Source organism: Podarcis muralis, chromosome 3, assembly GCF_964188315.1.
Source record: "Podarcis muralis chromosome 3, rPodMur119.hap1.1, whole genome shotgun sequence".
NCBI classification, from domain to species: Eukaryota; Metazoa; Chordata; class Lepidosauria; order Squamata; family Lacertidae; genus Podarcis; species Podarcis muralis.
The window spans coordinates 42,242,665-42,262,024 of record NC_135657.1 but is presented as its reverse complement, the minus strand read 5'-3'; the positions used below and the strand labels follow the sequence as shown (position 1 = coordinate 42,262,024).

General features: G+C 41.0%; 2 protein-coding genes across 6 annotated transcripts in view; both read right to left on the bottom strand.

The window, feature by feature from the left end:
- Positions 1–16,607, bottom strand: part of LOC114593412 (kinesin-like protein KIF28) — a 28,843-nt gene extending 12,236 nt beyond the window's left edge. Inside the window, exons 1-14 of the mRNA XM_028721747.2 lie at positions 16,554–16,607; positions 12,903–13,094; positions 11,436–11,639; positions 10,849–10,884; positions 9,315–9,539; positions 8,514–8,668; positions 7,844–7,955; positions 6,740–6,807; positions 5,406–5,548; positions 3,836–3,957; positions 1,805–1,895; positions 1,248–1,302; positions 577–700; positions 222–366 (exon numbers count right to left, since the gene is read on the bottom strand). Of these exons, the coding sequence (XP_028577580.2) occupies positions 222–366; positions 577–700; positions 1,248–1,302; positions 1,805–1,895; positions 3,836–3,957; positions 5,406–5,548; positions 6,740–6,807; positions 7,844–7,955; positions 8,514–8,668; positions 9,315–9,539; positions 10,849–10,884; positions 11,436–11,639; positions 12,903–13,094; positions 16,554–16,607 (1,726 nt within the window). The remainder of the gene's footprint in view (positions 1–221; positions 367–576; positions 701–1,247; positions 1,303–1,804; positions 1,896–3,835; positions 3,958–5,405; positions 5,549–6,739; positions 6,808–7,843; positions 7,956–8,513; positions 8,669–9,314; positions 9,540–10,848; positions 10,885–11,435; positions 11,640–12,902; positions 13,095–16,553) is intronic.
- Positions 16,608–17,225: 618 nt separating this feature from the next.
- The window catches only part of AHCTF1 (AT-hook containing transcription factor 1), a 50,583-nt gene continuing 48,448 nt past the window's right edge, over positions 17,226–19,360 (bottom strand). For 4 of the 5 annotated variants that reach the window (XM_077925721.1, XM_028724170.2, XM_077925720.1 and 1 more), the window contains 2 exons: positions 19,033–19,139; positions 17,226–18,069 (listed from right to left, as the gene is read on the bottom strand). In XM_077925721.1, coding sequence (XP_077781847.1) covers positions 17,868–18,069; positions 19,033–19,139 — 309 coding nt within the window. In that variant the 3' untranslated portion in view covers positions 17,226–17,867. The remainder of the gene's footprint in view (positions 18,070–19,032; positions 19,140–19,360) is intronic. The other variant, XM_028724172.2, reaches the window with a different exon arrangement.

Genomic DNA, 19,360 nt, shown 5'->3' with positions numbered 1-19,360 from the left:
AGGGGCCCCAACTACCTTAATCCAGATTTGTTCATAGCATATTAATTTAGCACCATGTTTAATTTGTGTTAGGATTAATAGGTGGACCATTCATACCCTTCAATCAAGTTATCAGGGTAGGTAGCTTACCATGAAATATTAAGGTGTAATAAAATAACAAATAAGTCATGAGCAACAAATCTAGAAAGGCAATAAGAAAACTAATATATTGTAGTGCTTACCAAGTTTATCTACACTGAAACCTTCTGCTGCTGCCAACTCTGACTGAATGAAATCATAATCGTATCTGGTCAGGTCCTCGCTGGTGCGATCTGAAGGTGGTCCAATGTAGAGATATGCACTATTTGACCCCAAAATAATACGGTCCTGAGGGATTGAGTATACAGGGCTTGCTGAAAGCCTTTCTACTGCACAATTGGTCGTTAAGCATTATATTTAATTATATTTTCAGAGCCTGAAAGCTGTCTTCAGAAACCTGGTCTTTACACAGCAACAGTTAGTGTAATAACTAAGAAACTGAGCTATATACACAGTACACCAAAGCATGGGGAAATGGTTAACAAACAAAGAACTTACCAGATGCTGCAGTTTAGTTTTCACAGCAATGGGGACACCATTAACAATGACTTTACACTTATCCCGAGGTGTTATAGTAACTTTACCATCAGCATTTGTGAATGTTGCATGCTTATCCAAAATGCTGAAAGACAGTTGTAAAGCAAGCTATTCAAAGTTTTGAATGAAATATCTTGCAATGTTAGACAGAGCCTTAGTGACAGAGATAGGTAATAACTTTAGTAAGCATCATCTAGCACAGGGGTCAGCAACCTTTTTCAGCCATGGGCCGGTCCACCATCCCTCAGACCATGTGGTGGGCCGGACTATATTTTGAAGGAAAAAAGAATGAATTCCTATGCCCCACAAATAACCCAGAGATGCATTTTAAATAAAAGCACACATTCTACTCACATAAAAACACTAGGCCCCCCAAATAACCCAGAGATGCATTTTAAATCAAAGGACACATTCTACTCATGTAAAAACACGCTGATTCCCAGACCATCGGTGGCCGGATTTAGAAAGCAATTGGGCCGCATCCGGCCCACGGGCCTTCGGTTGCCTACCCCAATCTAATAGCATATTTATTGTTTCTATCTCCCTCCCAACTAATTATAATAAAAACCAAAAAAAGTTACCACATTGTTGATGAAATTTCCTGCAGAAAAGGAAAAAGCTCATCTACATACCCTAAACCTCGGAGAGTTATTGCATTTGAGGATGACTGACCAACATCCGAAGAACCTGAAATAAAACGTTTCCTGTGTAAACTTTGCTTTGGAAAACTGTGGTGAAGGTCTTTTTTACAGTGTATATAAACACGATTCCCTGTGAAATGCTAAAGACAAGAACAATCTGGGTGGCTAGCAGTGAGCTTATTTGGGGGATATAATTGCAGTTGGTTAATTTACAGAAAGAAAATGCTTTATCAATATGCTAGACAATAAACTAGAATAAGGTATACATTTAAAAGCATGCGTAACTGAAATTGTACATATTAATCTAATTTTATTTTAAGCATTTGTATGCTGTTCCATAACTCAATTTCTGTGGGTAAGCAAATACGCTGCCCGATTGAATTACCCTTTCCTCCCCTCCATCTTGTCTCCCCAGTGGTAAAAGTTTTGTTTGCAAACCTCCTTGGAAAAGGACTCACTTGTTTTGGTTACATTACTCAGATGTGTAATAATATAAAATGGATCACCCAATAGAGCAACACACATTTAGCACTTAAACAAAATAATACCGTCTTGAATGAAATATTTGAGAACGCCCGACAGCTGAGGGTCTTCGTTGATATTCACAAGATAAGGACATGTCTCCATCATCCATCTTTCCTGTGGAATTAATTAAACCTTATTTCAGCACACTCTTCCCACTAAATGACAGCCAACAGCATATGTGACATGTGGCTTCCCAAATAACTAGTCTCTTCTTTCCAGAGACTGCACCTGCTATCATAAACAAGGCTAGCAATTCTTCCTCTGATGAAAAATCTAGCTACTTTAATAAAAATGCTCAAGGTTAAATGTAAGAATAGGTAAGAATTCATACAGGACATAGCATCTGTGTGGCTATCTGTAACCATAGGATGCAAGAATTCCTAGACACCTACCCGCCCCCCGCCCCCAGGTCATTCTGTCACTATTATGTTTCTCAAGATTAGATAGTAATTGCATGGACTCCTTGTTCCTATATTTTTGGTTCCTGATAACTGATCACACTGCCCCATGACCAAATACATGTTTCTGTAGCTATTAGAAACATAGAGGCCTTTTTCACAATTGCTCTTTCCCATACACCTGCATGCATTTTTAATTTGTTGCACACAGTCCCCATATGAACTGACCTGGCCCCTGCAAACATCATCTGAGGCCCGTTTTCATGTGCCCTCTGCACGAGAGGTCCGGAGGGTGGCAACATGAGAAAGGACAAAATCAGGTGGTGGCTACTTGTTGGTGGAATGCTCTCCCTAGGGAGGCTTGCCTGGAGACATCATTCTATATCTTTAGGTGCCAGGCAAAAGCTTTCCTCTATATCTAGGCCTTTGGCCTTTAACTATCCATGTTTTTAATGTATTACTTTTCCCTCTTAGTTTTAAAGTATCTATGTGGAGTTTCTTCTTTTTGTTTGTTTGTTTGTTTGTTTGTAAGTCACTTTGGATTGCCCTGGGCAAGATACAGAGATATTAATAATAATCATCCTTCAACACTAGTTCTACAGAACGATATTTTCTGAGCACACACACTGCAACATTTTATACCCAATAAAATGTGACACATTCCAATATTTATAATCATTATAATGAATGATTTTAGAGTGCTGTGTTGTGTTGTACTGTTGTACTGTTTTATTGTTGTTAGCCGCCCTGAGCCCGGCTTCGGCTGGGGAGGGCGGAATATAAATTTAAAAAAAATATTACATTATTATTATTATTATTATTATTATTATTATTATTATTATTATTATTATTATTTGCTGCTGTGGTGGCTGCTATAAGAAGCATAGCTCAATCTTATTAATATATCAGCCACTGCTCACCACAATCCAATAAGTTCTTCAAGTGGAAGGCACCAACCTGTATTGTAGTACCTTACTCCACCAGCAAGAGCTCTCTCACTCATTTCAATAAGAAACAAAGTTTTGAGCAAGCATCCTTTTCTGTATGACGGGCTGCCCTCTCCCTTGAAATTAATGGGGAAGCCTGCTTGCAGAAGTCTCCCAAGTACATGGTATATAGTCATGCTAATTAGGTACATATTGTTTTAAAAACATTCAGAAGAGGATGGCCTCTCTGAACCACATCAAACGAACATTTTGGGCACAGCTTTCCAAACTGTGCGTTGCGACACATTAGTGTGTCGGCTGCAGTGTGTTGCGCAAACACTCCCCACTCTCCTCCCAGAGCTGGAAAGGGGTTAGTTTAACCTCTGGTTTGCTAGTAAAAATGACTTACTGTGTAGTGAAATGATGCATATCTAAAAAGTGTGTCACCAACATGAGAAGTTTGGAAAGCTCTGTTTTGGGGTGTATGCACACCATACATTTAAAGTACACAGCTTCCGTCAAAGAATCCTGGGAATTGTAATTTGCCTCTCAGTGCTATAGTTCCCAGCACCCTTAACAAATTACAGTCCTCAGGATTCTTTGGGAGGAAAAGCAGAATTTAACTGTATGGTCCAGCACTCTGCTCCAACAATTGCTACTTTAAAAACACGGGAAAGCTCTCAAGCTGAGGAATGGTGGAGACGGACATCTAGTGTCCAGACGTCCTGACCTGAGTTACTGCAGCATATTGCTGCTCCCATTCTTTCCGGGCTTCTTCCAGACGATATTCCCAGGTAGCCTGAATGGCTTGAATCCGCAGCTCATTTTCAGCTAGCAAACAGCGAAGCTCTTCTGGAAAGAATAAACAAAACTAAACTAATTACGGATGCAATATGAAAACAACAACAATAAAAATCCAGTTTATAAACAGCGTTCACTCTTTCTCCAAATGAATTCTGCGGTCCCTTCTTCAAGCCACCCTGAAATAGCAGGCTTGAAATACTCAGATATTTATGATTCTTATATATTCCGTAACTGAAACAAACAGTTCTTAAGCACTAGTGAAATATTTATAGCTAGGAACTTTAGCCATATGTTCCAGTGCTTCTATCCTACCAGAAAAACTGATGAAAGGTTTCTGGATCTATTTTACTACCCCTAATTTATGCATATTGGAGATCCTTGAAGAAACTTTGGCTCACATTACTTATGTCACGTGGTAGGCACTGTATTACAAATGTTGTCTACTTATAAGGTCAGGTGTAGAGTATTTTATATAGTATTTCAAGGTCTGCACTGCTTGCAGAAGGAATAATCCTTTTCAGACTGAAGCTCAAGCAGCACCGATCCTGTGAGGTTCAGCGTGTTTTTAGTTATTGGGGGGGGGGTGAGGCCATTTGCTTTAGGCAGCGCATCTGACCGCCTACCCTCCCCCACCACTGGGCTGCTGCCAGCCTTGCTGGGGGTTTGTCTATGCTGCCAACCCAGCCCTGTTGCCCTCACAGCTGGCGCTGCGCCTTCACCGCCGCTGTTGCGTTGTAGCAGCAGCGCAGGCACAGCGACAGGTGAGGGTACAATGTGTGGTGACAGAACTGGCACCAGCGCAGGCACAATCCCGGGGCAGAAAGGGGGAGGGGACCTGGAACTGCAGGGGGGCATGAGGGGGGCTACATTGAGGTCCACTCACAACCAAGCACTACAGGGAGAGGTGGAATAGCTACCAGACTCATGCTCACAAGCAAGCAGGCTTACTTGGTGTCAGTAGTGTTGTAACGGTGCATTACAGCACTGCTGCTGGGTAAAGCCCGTGAGTCAACCTGCGGGAGAAATGGGGGAGCTGGCAGCTGCAGGAGTGCTGCCACAAGGGGGCAGGCAAGATGCCAACCCCAGTGGGCCCCAAATGCCTCAGCATTTAGCTCTTGCATGTGAGTGACCTGTTTCCAAGGTAGGTATAACACACCTAGCTCCGTTCACCTTAATACACTCCCGATAGGCTCATTCCCTTAAAAACAATGGGTTGGATTCCAAGGACCACTACAGCCCTCTCCACCACCTCCCTGAAACCTGCTCCTGAGGGGCTAGGTGACCTCCTGAAACAGATGGTAGGTCCTCTGTGGGGCTGTAGTTGGAGGGCAGGGTGGGGGAGTGTGCTAAAGAGAGTGTGCTTGAGCTAGACGCCTCAGAACCCAAGCCTCACCACTTTGTAGAGGTCTCTCAGAAAAGGAAAACAGTAGAAAAGGCAGCAGAATGGTAACATGAGGTCTTCTAATACAATAATTGTTGTTTCTTCCTCTACTTACTTGTTTCATCTGCTACCGTTTTACCAGAGTTTCCAAGGCCTGACAATCTGGACAACAGATGACAATTTTCTGCCTTCAGCTCATTTATCAGTTTTGCAGTTGGACCTGCATTTATCACAGCTTTGTTCTTTATCTTTTTGGTTCTTTCAGATTAAAAAAAAAAACGGGGTTGGGGAGTGGGGGGACAACGACTATTATTGTGCTGTACAGCAAAAGCAAATAACATAATCAAATGAAACATACCCTCACGAAGCTTCAGTGGCAATTTGGAGGATGCAAAAACAATAGCCATGGCAACATGATTTGTTGTGTGCTGTAAGGCCCTTGTTTCCTCTTGTAAGATAATAAGCAGCCCAGCCCAGTTCTCTTTCCCCAGACAGTGAGAAAAAACACATCCCAGTCTCCCTTCAATTGCTTCCCCTCCTCAACACTCCCTTTTCCCTGGGCTGCAGCAAAGGATTGACATGAGATATAATTAAAACACAATAATGACTTAATTTCCAGAGGGGTTCCCATGTTACTTTTTGCTGCAAGACTAAGACAAAGTCTTGTGGCAGCTTGAAGACTCACAAATTTATTATGGCTTAAGCTTTACTGGAGTATAGTTCACCCCATCGAATGCATGAAAGATTATTATGAGTTGCAGATAAATATATACACAGGATTGAACACATGCACTTAGAAATAAACGAAATGTAGAAAACTTCAGATGGTAATAATTAAATTCTTAACCGTGGCCATTCAAAAAAAAGTAGTCAACCCCATATAAATCCCCTAAATGTGTTCTAGAAATTAACTTGGTTTGGAAAAAGGAACAGGACCTCTAATTCAGGAGTATGCATTTAAAACTAACCACAGGGCCTAGGGCTTGCCAATCAGAAGGTCGGCGGTTTGAATCCCCATGACGGGGTGAGCTCCTGTTGCTCGGTCCCAGCTCCTGCCCACCTAGCAGTTTGAAAGCACGTCAAAGTGCAAGTAGATAAATGGGTACCGCTCTGGCGGGAAGGTAAACGGCATTTCCGTGCGCTGCTCTGGTTCGCCAGAAGCGGCTTAGTCATGCTGGCCACATGACCCGGAAGCTGTCTGTGGACAAATGCCGGCTCCCTCAGCCTATAGTGCAAGATGCATGCAGCAACCCCAGAGTTGTCCGCGACTGGACCTAATGGTCCGGGGTACCTTTACCTAACATTTCTAGGGTGACAACAGTGGATCAGATCTTGAACACAGTAGTATGTGCCCACAAAAATAAATAGCAGCTAATGATTATTTAATTTCTTGCTCTCCTTTGAAATCCATTCCAATCACTTCTCTTACAAGATGTGAAAACAATATACCTCTCAGCATATCGCAAAGTTGACAGCGTCTCCTCATAACACATGTCTGCTGGACTAATAGCTGCAATCTGCAAATATGTTAAAGGACAAGTTTCTTTTTAGTAATTTGTTCTCTACTGTGACTACTACTAATAGAATATGAATTGGTAACTGGCAGACCTCTTAGCCAAATAAACCCCTCTCAGATAAATGTTGATAACAGATTACTGTAAACAAACAAACAAACAAACAAACAAACAAACAAAACAAATAGCAAGCCATGCTGCTCCATTGTGGGGGTGCATGGGTGGAGAACCTCCAAAATAAGAAGTAGAGAAACGTTTTTAGGGACAACCAAACTAGCAAACAAACTTTCTAAAGCAGAAAACTTTGTGGCTTTAATTTCATGCAAACTTTTGATTTGCTCCCTGTCTCCCCCTGCCCTGTTTTGCTTCACATTCAACTTAATACGGAGTTCTGAAAAACAGGAATGCTTAAGACATTTTTGTGTGACATATGGGCTGGTCGTAATTGCCTTACTGCATATTTTGGAGTTTGCATTAATGTTTCCACACAGCACCTGTGTTCCAAGAATGGCTTTGACTGCACATATACAGGAGAAAGCAGTTTCACAAATCACTAATGTAGCCTTCAGTTGTTTTGTATTACAACTCCCATCCTTCCCAGTCAGTATGTGCTGTAGTCCAAAACATCTGGAGCTTTACAGGTTGCTGAAGGCAGCACTAACATGACAAGACACAACAGCCTCTTTACATCAGATGATATACCTGCCCAGATAACGGCTTAAGAGAATCTGGCTGTGAAATTCTAAATGCCTCTCAGTGATTGAAATTGAGGATGGGGGAGAATAAGATATGCAAATGCAGTTCAGTAGCCAGGGCTGGGGAAATATTTCTCATTCTTAGATGATGTAATCAGCATCCAACTCCCAAGTAGCCAGTGTCTCAGATTTTTTCAGTCCTTTTTACTGCACCCAAACAGCAAACACCACAGAATTATGTACACTATCTTAAATGTGTTTACAGAACAAGAAACTACACATTTTTATCTTCTAGTGGGGAAAATTGCTATAATTTACCAAATTTACCCAAAAAATAGCTTTACCATAATAGTTCTGCTGTTTCCTCCCAAAGCAGATTGCAATAGTTTTGTAAGAACTGAATCTCTATATGGGACGTGCAATACTTTCTTCCCTACAGCAGCCTCAGCCAGGGCACTAGAACAATAAATGATAGAAGGGAAAGAAGGTGAACAGGAGACTTATTTCTTTAAAATAAATCAATCATATATCTGAGTACCATATTCAATGAATATATTGCAAAGCTAAAGAGCACAAGAGTTTCTATTTGTTACTGTTACATATGAGATTTAGTCATTTAAGGTCACTAAATGGGATGTGGGCTGATGTTCAGGAAATGCTAAAAAAAAAAGTGGCAGTACTTAAAAAGTTTAATATCCCAAATAATACATTAAAATATTTATTTGTCAACAACATCTCTTAAAGGAAGTTAACAGAAAAGTGAGATTCTCTTATCTCTGAAATAAGAGCGTACTACTCAGGGAAGTTTCTAAGTTTGGATTTCTAAGACTGGAAGCTTCGTATATATATTAACTATAAGGATTTTAAAAAAAATATCTTATGTACCTGGTACTTTAAAGACTAATGAGCAAAAATACTGGTGCTTGCCCTAAGATGCTTATCTTCTAATTGAAAGTTACTATTCATGCAATACCCAAGGGATGGCTAGGTCACTTCACAAAATCTATTTTGTACCTGATAACATTTCCCAAGGTGGTCAAACTTAGATTTACACGTGACCCTTCCCTCAGCCTGTCTCCTTCGGATCCTGATGATTTTTGTCTTTCACTTCCAGCCAAGTCTACCAGATTTATAATGGATTGCTTAGTGATGTCTTCTCTAAGAAAAATCTACAAGAAGCAGCATTGGGGAAAGGAGAGAAGGGGAACTTCATCAGTGCAAGTCTTTTAAGTTCTCCTCCTCTCAACCAGCATTTGCAGAGGAGACATTACTACTGGACTCAGCACATCCAACTATAGTACATGCTTCACAAGTTGATAGGGCTCTAACCAATCAAAACTTAAACTCTGTTGGCTCAAAACAAAATAAGTACCAGTAGTATCCCGGATTTCAAAACATGCAAAACCAATTCTTGAAATTGAAAACCTAACACAAAAGATGTTGCAAACTGTTTAGTGGTTCTAGAATCCCTCTTCCCCCCAAGTCATTTTTCCCTGTTGTCAACCATGGCAGGGGCCGGCTTAATGTTACTGCTTAACATCCAAGCCAATGATTTTGACAATGGTGTGCCACAAGCCAAGTCCACAAAATACCAGATAGCAGCTCAACTCTCAGGTCTTGTCCGCCATGTGCTAGAAACTCTTGCATGTGCCACTCTTGCCACAGGATCGCTATGCACGACCTATTAAAGCAGTCCTTTGTTTTGATGGTCTACAATATATCCATGGAAATAGCACAAACCTCACAAGGAATCCAATGCTTTAAGATCTAACTCTCTACATCCATTTGGCCACACCTAAAGTGTTTTGTACATACCTGTTTGAACTGAATGGTGATGACCATGTGAGAGCGACTGCTGGTGGCATTCATGCTGGTTGAAGCAGTGGTTCTTATTTTGGTACCTTGTTCCATTAGCCTCTCAATTTGTGCATAACTGTCGCAGGGCACCAGTTTCAAGCCATCCACATAGAAGCCTTGCTGTTGATCTTCCCGTAACTTGAGTCCACCCCGCTTCTTGATTTTAGAGAGCAAGTCTATAACCTTGGATTGCAAACAAGTGTCTTTATTAGAGTATTTTTTTAATTGAAAAGAAGGTGAGTTCCTAACAAGATTATATATATATATAATTGTGTATATAGTTAGGATTAATTGGCAAAAGAACAGTATATTTCAGAAGTATTTTTTAAAAATACTTGCAGTAATGCCACAAAAACACATCAAATAATCTCATTCATGGACAAAAATAATTGCACCCTTGGTATGTGTAGCTAGAACACAGGCCCATTTCATGGTTTATAAAACAATTGCAACTCTGTAGAACTGACAAGTTGGCAGGAAATATGGATACTCTCGAGGAGTCACGTGATCTGAAGTAAACATGTGCATATACATGAGAAATAAATACAGTCATACCTCGGGTTGAAGTAGCTTTAGGTTAAGCATTTTCTGGTTGCGCTCCGCGGCAACCCGGAAGTAACGGAGCACGTTACTTCCGGGTTTTGCCACTTGCGCATGCACAGACATTCAAAATGACGTCAGGCGCATGTGCGGAAGCGGCAAATCGTGACCCGTGGACCCGCTCCAGAACGGATCCCGTTCGCATCCAGAGGTACCACTGTACAATGTTTGTGCATGTACACTGTGTACATATGATTCTCCCCACATGCTTCCCAAACTATACAGAACATTTACAATATATATATATTTAATAATAACATTCCCAATAATAGCCATCACACTTGTAGGAACTTGAATATACTCAATACTTTTCAGCTAAATGCACATGACTGAGACTGCCAGTTTGCTATAAGGTCAATTCATTACTCAGCTAACACAAGGAGATGGACAGCCTACAATGCATCTGATACTAGCCTCAGAGGATGGAGCTTGTAGATTAAAGAGGGAAATATTTTGGTTACGTATACAAGCCTGTGGAAGCAGCAATACTTGAAGAATGAGAATCCAGCAGTTTAGTATAGAAATGGTTTCTCACCTCTCACCCAAAGTGCTATTAGTCTGGCATTACTTCTCTAAATATGAGACTACAATAGTGTTGGCCCACACAACATTGAAGGTAGGCTACTTAATACAGGTGTTTTCCCTCCCCTCGCCAAAACCTGCTTCTGCAAGCAATTATTATTATTATTACCCCATCCAATCTTGAATATGCAAGATTGGTGCAGTGTCACATGACATGGGTGTAAATGACTGGGTTTATTTTTGAAATGTTATCGTCTTTCTGAACAAATTTCAAGTTCTCTGCTATTAGAAAACATCCTTTCTTGTATAGGTTCTAGGGGAGAAACACTGAAAAATAAAAGAATGAAATAGTGTCATTTACTGCAATTACCTGTTCATTGTAAATTTCCAGCATGCTAAATGTAACCTGCAGATTGAACAGCGAAATACAAAAAGTCACCGTTTCTACTATGAACAGTTTAAAAATCAGTTTAGCAAAATTCAGCAATTGCATGTGTCAATCTGCATTGAGTGCACTGAGCCTACTCAGCTATAGTGTTTTTTAAACTCCCTCCACATCCAGTTTCTCTTTTCCTTATCGCATTTTATTCACACTCTTGAAACTCCAACAGCTTGAAAAGTTGCTTTTTAAACGGTTTTTTTAAAAAAAAAGATCAACTCTCAACCACAAACTAATACAGCTTATGTGATTTCATACACACACCCATAATAGAAATTGTGACTTTTTTGTCACTAGAATCTTTATGTGATTAAATCTCTATGGGTTAGACACTCAGAATCGCTCCTTTTAGAGCCTAATCTGTTTCATCCTTCAGCACCATGGCATAATATATTTAGGTTTACATATATGCACCCCTGAAACACAAAAAGTGCAATTAATATTGCCCAAATATAGAATATGTTTTAGGCATCCAGCAATGCTGGCATTTACAAACTTTTTATACAACTTGAACCAACCTGATATTGCTTGTTCTGCTCTTGGTTTTGAATTGTTTTAAAGAGCTCTTCACAGACCACTGGGATTATGCCTCTGTTTGCACCATATCCAATCATGGAATAGCTCTTCCCTGAGCCAGTCTGACCATAAGCCAAGAGGGTAGCATTGTAACCTTGCCAAGCGCTGTCTAGAACTCCCTGCCCAAGGTCACGGAAAACTTCCTTCTATAATGGGGTTTAAAAAATAAATAAATCTAAGTTAGATTTATAAGAACACACAAATAAGCTGTCTAGTGCACATCTACATAGAATCTTCCTTGCCTGCTCCAGTGCTGCCTTAATATGAAGGCTCAGAAATGCAAGAAAAAGCAAGGTAACCGGTACGACTTTTCATGTGCATGTGAGTTAGTGCAACTATTTTGGGAAAGGTATTCACAGAAATAAGTAAAATCACAAACCAGAATATACGGTGTAATCCATGCCTAGGTTATTAACCATCTTCAACGTAACCTATTACACAAAGAACTTATCACCTTTCTTCTGGTACAGTGGTACCTTGGGTTACATATGCTTCAGGTTACATACGCTTCAGGTTACAGACTCTGCTAATCCAGAAATAGTGCTTCAGGTTAAGAACTTTGCTTCAGGATGAGAATAGAAATCGTGCGGCGGCGTGGCGGCAGCAGGAGGCCCCATTAGCTAAAGTGGTGCTTCAGGTTAAGAACGGACCTCCGGAACGAATTAAGTACTTAACCCGAGGTACCACTGTAGTTGCAAAACACTGGAAAGGACACAATGGAAACAGACAATTGTTTTATCTGAGAAACTACCGTAACTAATAGAGTACAAGCCCTGAATGACATATCTGATACGGATTAGTTTTTTAAAAGGCACTCCTTTATAAAATATTCAAATGAACACCCTGATCGCTGGCACCCACTGACTGCACACATAGACTTAAGAGAACATTTGATGCATTAGTCTTCTGTTCTGGAGGGGAAGGCAGGGGAACAAATTATTTTGATAATGCTTATGTTTGTGTTTTCCTTGAAAATCAATAAAATCTTTGAAACAGAAATGTGAGGAAAATAGTCCTCAGTACCAGAATAGATGCCAATGTGTGTGTATTGCACACACTGGAAAGGGCATTTTACTTCTTTTGGCGGCAGCCCCTTGGATATCATGAAGCACTGCAGGTATGGATAGGTTGGTCTTGGTGCACTGACCATATCAGATACTCCAAAAAGTTCAACAATAAGGTGCTCTAACACTGTGCTCAGAGCAATGACCGTTGTAAACATGCAACCCAAGAGCAGATGTGAAAATCTAGGCAAAGGAACTGGGTTTTTAAATTGAGAACTTTAAGTTTTCTTACTGAATCCAACCTCTGCTTTACCACCCTGTGAACTGGTCCTAGTGCAGAGTGAGTAGTTATGCTTTTAGCATTGCATTGCGAAAGAATAAATCACTGTATGAAATGCATTTTACCTGTCCCGCATATTTGCTGTTTGGCCCAGCTGAAATTAGCTTGCCATCTTGGTCCTTTAAAAATCCATTGTGTGACCAATACGCCAGGTCAAAGGTAAAGGTTTTTACATGGCTTGGATTCCTGGGATCATGTATGCTTGTAGTGCTGCAATTCATAGAAATCACACATCTGCTGCCTGCATTCTTCTCTCTCTATTGAAATTTAAAAATTCACATTAATATTTAAAAATTAAAATTCACTCTCAAGAGTGGTTCAACAATTAATCCCTATTTTCATTGAGCTGAGAATTGTAGCTTTGTGGGGAAAATAAGGGTCTCCTAACAACTCTCAGCATTTTTAAGTACTGGTCCCAGGATTGTCTGGGGGAAGCCGTGCTTGTTTGATGTGGCATGATACTGCTTTAAATGTATAGACAGGGCCTTATTCAACATTTCATCTATGCTGCACATTTCAAATGGCCATTTATAATGTATCACACACTAACAGAGTTCTTTGAAAGTGTTAGATATTCATATAATGCAGTACCTCCCATCACTATCCACATAAATACACCAAAGGGCCCTGCAACACTACAATCCAAAACCCAGTTGGGCAGCAATGGGGCTGCCATTGCATCTTTGCTGCTCACTCTGGTACAAAGGCAGTGGGGTGCTCCAGCCTGGAGCTAGAACAGCAATTGGGCCTGATGACATCAAGTGGACCCAACTCAGCCCCTCACCTCTAGAATGCCCGGTTTCAGAGCTCCCTGCTGGCATTATTTCTACCTGTGGACAGAATGAAGAGCTCTGTGTCATCAGAATACTTTCACATCAGAGGCCAGCAGGGCAAGGCAGTGGGATGCCTCTGTCCAAACCTCCCATAATAATGGGATCATAGAATTGCAGAGTTGGAAGGGACCAAGAGGGTTATCTAGTCCAATCGCCTGCAATGCCAGAATCTTTTGCCCAGTGTGGGGCTTGAACCCACAAGCTCTACCAACTGCGCAGTTCTCACAGAGGGGGTTTAGATGGTTTCCCAAAGAATACTGAGGGCAAAAAAATATTCACATGATAAACCATCCAAAAATGAAACACATCACATTTATGTTCCAATCTTCAAACAAGTTTACTTAGAAGTTAGCTATACTGATTGTAATAAGATCCATGCCTGCTTAAAACTGCAAGATGAAGCAGCAATTATGAGTCTGTTTCTTATACTCACGATCTTTTAAGTGCTGCTAAAAAAATGAGCGATTTAGAGGAAGTTCAAGCTTAATTCCTGCATTAAAATGTTGTGGGGTGAGGAGGGAAACACATACCATCACATCAGGAGTTCAGAATAAGGCTTAAAACTTAAAAGTAATCATGCCAGGAGAGTAGAAGCATGCATGAGCACAGACTTGGAAGAAACAGTAAAGAATAGATTTTGGACATTCAGAGTTAAATATGAAATGCTTTGGTGATATCAGTAAGGACATTTCTGCCGGAGAAGACCTTGGGATCTTTGCCTCATGTGAAAAGCTGCTTCCAGATTTGGTTGCTGATGGGAGTCAAGATTAATTCAAGCTGAGGCAAAGCAGAGAAAGTAGAAGTGTTGCACTGCAAGAGTGGCTAACGTTTCTTGGATCAGAGGTCTGAATTCACTCTTGGACAACCCTCTGGAGGCCACATGCCGACAGTCACTTTCAACGGATGGTGGGCAACGGGTAGGAATATAGAAGAAGAGTTTGGATTTGATATCCTGCTTTATCACTACCCGAAGGAGTCTCAAAGCGGCTAACATTCTCCTTTCCCTTCCTCCCCCACAACAAACACTCTGTGAGGTGAGTGGGGCTGAGAGACTTCAGAGAAGTGTGACTAGCCCAAGGTCACCCAGCAGCTGCATGTGGAGGAGCGGAGATGCGAACCTGGTTCATCAGATTACGAGTCTACCCACTTAACCACTACACCACATTGGCTCACAGGAAGTGATGTCTTACCATTGGGTCCATCTAAACTCAGCATTGTCTACACTGGCTAACAGCTGCCCAGGGTTTGTAGGGAAGGGCTAGTGTGCTCATGCATACCCTCTTGCCCCTCATATGCTTACTTAAGTCTTGGTCAGAATGCCTCAAGACAGATTCATATCTGTATTCAGTCTGGAAGTATCTCCATTAGCGAGTCACATTTGCCTTGCTTCTCTTTTCAAACCTTTAGGAGACTGAATTGCTCTAGGAAACTGAAGAGGTTCAGTACTATGCATGCTATCAGCTGAAGTGAGGAAACCAACTGTGAGGGTTGTTTTGTTTAGGGATTATTGGCTTGGCAGCAGCAGAGACATCTCTTTCCAGCTTCCACCCGCCCCACCCCCAGGCAATATCCATGTTTGTTTACCTCGCTCCAGACAGCTGAGACAAGCTTTTAGAGCAGGGGTCAGCAAACTTTTTCAGCAGGGGGCCAGTCCACTGTCCCTCAGACCTTGTGGGGGGCCGGACTATATGGGGGGGAGGGAATGATCAAATTCCTATGCCCCACAAATAACCCAGAGGTGCATTTTAAATAAAAGGGCACAGTCTACGCATGTAAAAACACGCTGATTCCTGGACCGTCCGCGGGCCAGATTTAGAAGGCGATTAGAGCCTTAGTTTGCCTACCCATGTTTTAGAAAGCCTGGCTTTGTCCTGCTGAAAAGCTGCTTGACTGACAGGTGCACAACAGGTGCAGATTGGGAAAAGCTGCAGCTGTTTACACACTTGCTTGTCATACGCATTTAAGAAAGCACAGAAGCCCTGGCAGAATGAAGTGGATGACTATCAGGCCTAGGCCCAAATGGATCCATTAACTGTGGACCAAAAAGTCATGTTACTCCCCCACCCCACCTAGTCCATGCAGTAACAGCAGCCTCTTGCAAATATTAAACTGGCTTTAAAACAAAACAAACACACAAAGGCAGAGAAGGAGAGTTCAGGGTCCTCAGGAGTTCAGGGTCCTCAGGAAAATTTTGGAATCAAGGGACTACGCTATAAGTTTTTCCAAGACCAAGGGTGAATCTACACTGGTTAGTTTAAACGTTAAAAATGCGTAATAAAAAATGTGACACCAGAAAGCACTGTAGAGCAGCTATCCGCCGGCAATGGGAAACTGCAAAGAGAGCTATACTACTTTTCTTTTTTACAGCATTTTTACATATCAGTGTAGATCCAGCCTAACTCTAAAAAGGTTCCTTCTCCTGTTACTGTTACAGTAAGATAAGAAAAGCAACCTCAGCTAGATTCTTACTTTTATAGGAAACCTTAAGGACTTATCAAGGCCTAACATGAATACGAAGAGACATTTTCACAAACCTGCCTGAACTAGCCAGACATGCCTACCACACCCAGAGAAAGGCACACCGTGATCCAAGCCAGGCCTGATTTGCTACATGAAAGACTTACAGTACTGTGTATGAAGGACTGGCAGCAAGACAGCTGTTCCAATCATCACTCTCCCCTCTCTTCACCCCCTCCATAGCAGATGTTTTGCCCTCTAAAAGGTGCCACCATTACCGGAAGGGCTCGTTCTTCACCTTACCAAGTGACACTTCCTCCTCTTTTCTGAAATGTAGTCCCCAGCCTCTCCCATCACCAACCACTCAGCTGCCCCATTGTGATCTTAGGCCTGATAGTTTCAGTGAAGACAAAATAAGTGACTAACCTTACTGAAAGGTCTTACGCGTACTGCCACTTTCACACTGTCCGAACCGGGCATGCTTCTGCCGCTTGAACTCTTCCAAGGAATTCAGAAAGAAAACAGAGTGCATCGCTCAAGTTTTCTCTTCAGGACCTTGTTTTGGAAAAAGAAAAGGGTAGAGTGGATCCTAATACAGCTACTGCTTTGTTCCTCAATTATTTATGTGTCCACTCATTACCTGAATGTTACCTGATACATTATGTCTAAGAGGAACTCCAGAAGGTCACATTTGCCAGCAGTGTGTACCGTTTCTAAAAGAGGCAACTGAATATTGGGCATCCTATGTAAAACTTCATTTAAAGTACTTGCCTCTTTCGGCTTCTCTCTCAATTTGAACCAGAAATCTGATTCAACCTGACTCCACTTTCTCTGTGCTGCAGTGATATAGGTCAAACACTACAGGAGAATGTATATTTCCAGACCATTTTATTTTACCAAAATTGTGGTAGCATTTCTCTAATAACCACAAAGTCTATAAAACATGCATCATTTCAAAATATCAAATTTGGGGGCAAATTTAAGGAGGTGAAATCCCTGAAAGTGTTGAGTCCCATGGTGAGTAAATGCGAACATATAAATATTTCTAATGTTAGAGACTCCTGCTGATGCAGCAAATTGAAAGAACAATGAAACATCTGAGGTGAGATTTTGTTTTATAAACTGAAGAGCAGCTTTCCCAAGTTAAGACAAATACAAAAAAATATTGCACAGCTTCAATACAATTGTTTACATTCCGACTTCAATAAGGTACATGTTCAACCAGGAGTAAGGAACTTGTATGCAATGGATAACCCCTTTTACCAATTCCCAAAAGGTCAAAACATTTTCTATAAACTCTAAAACTGCCAAATTTTAATTTTCAAAAACATTGCAAGATCAAACTGTTAAAAAAGAGTAGCCTCCCATTAGAGAAGCACCAACAGTGACAAGCCATCATTAAAATCCTCTTTAATTTCTTTGCACCACACACCTCTTTTATTCTTTCTCTCTCAAAAATCTAGTGGACAATAATTGCTGTTATGTATACATTTTTATTTAACATTCCTAAAATAAGATTATTTACATATTATATAAATGTATGAAGTCTTATAAAATAGAAAACCTGCATTGACTGAAGAAATCACACTCCATACGGAGTTACTTATTGAAGACCTTTAGTTTTCTGAAATTTTACAATAATTTATATAAATTATCTTCCAAATTAATGATTTTTTCTTAATATTCCACACAATGATGACTTTACAAGCATTGGTGTACAATACACATATTTAAAAACAGTTATAGCCTCTTCTTCTGAACAATTGGCTTTGGAAAGCTAGTTATTCTCTCGTTCCTATGAAGAGTCTTACGAACAGTCTTTTCTGCTTTATCCGCAGACTCCTTCTGTTTGCTTTTTGCTCCATCTACTGGCGTGCCAAAAGGAGAAATGAACTGAATTTCCATGTGTGGCGTCGACCAACTGCTATCTTTCTCTAGGACTCTGCAAGGAAGAGGAATGAGAGGTTACACTGACAAGTTATGTTTCTGTTTAGATGAATGAAGACTGAATAATTAGCTGTAGGCTCAGTCTAAATGAATGAATGAATGAATGAATGAATGTAATATATATATTACTTATATCCCGCACATCTGGCCGTGCCTCCCCAGCCACTCTGGGCGGCTTCAAACAGGATATTAAAAACACAATAAAACATCAAACACTAAAAACTTCCCTAAACAGGGCTGCCTTCAAATGTCTTTTAAAAGTAGATAGTTGTTTATTTCCTTGACATCTGGTGGGAGGGCATTCCACAGGCGGGCACCACTACCGAGAATAATAACAACAGAGTATAGTCATACCTCCCTTTGCGTCCGGGATCTGTTCCGGAGCCCCAGATGCTCAACAAAGCGCTGCTCTGCGCATGCACGAAGCGAGATTTAGCGCTTCTGTGCATGAACGAGCAGCAAACTCGAAAGTAACCCGTTCCGGTACTTCCAGGTTTGCCATGGACGTTCGATGAAATAGACCCTAAACAGTGCGGACTCAAAACGAGGTACAACTGTACGTGCAAATGGTCCCATGTTCAATCCTGAGCATCTCCACATAAGGCTGGAAAAAATGTCCTGTTTGAAACCTAGATTGCTGCTACCAGTCAGTATTGAACTAGATGAACAGATGGCCTGACTTGGCATAATGTATTTATTATGCTTTAGGGCATGGATGGGGAACAGAGGCCCCTTTAGATGTTGATGACCCCTACTCCAATCACCTCCATCCAACATGGGCAAGATAATGGAAGTTGGGAGTCTGGCAACATTTGAAAGGCCACAGAAGACCAAATTAATGTCTTTTTTAAAATTACGATACTAAATGCCAAATGCACTACTGTGATAATTTCTGCACATGACTGCTTTTGAAATAACAAGTTATTTTGGGGGGAGGGTATATAGAATCATCCCATACTTGCTTGCTTTTTTTGCTTTTGACCTTGTAGCTCTGCTTCTCTTTACTTTCGGCTTCTCTGGAGTTTCTATTGAGACTGCATCCTTCTCCTCTTTAACTGGTAATTCCTAAAGGACAAATGTAGAGTGGTAAACCTGCACAAAGTGAAACTGTTTCTCTGACATCTCCTTTTACTTTTTAAATTTACTGCGTAGGCACTAGTAGTGACACTGATAAACCAGTGCCATACAGTAGTAATTTAAAACATTCACACTCAAAACAGAAAATACAAAACCCCTTAAACACAAGAAAGCCAACAACAGAGGCAGGGCTGGGACAAGCGTGCATA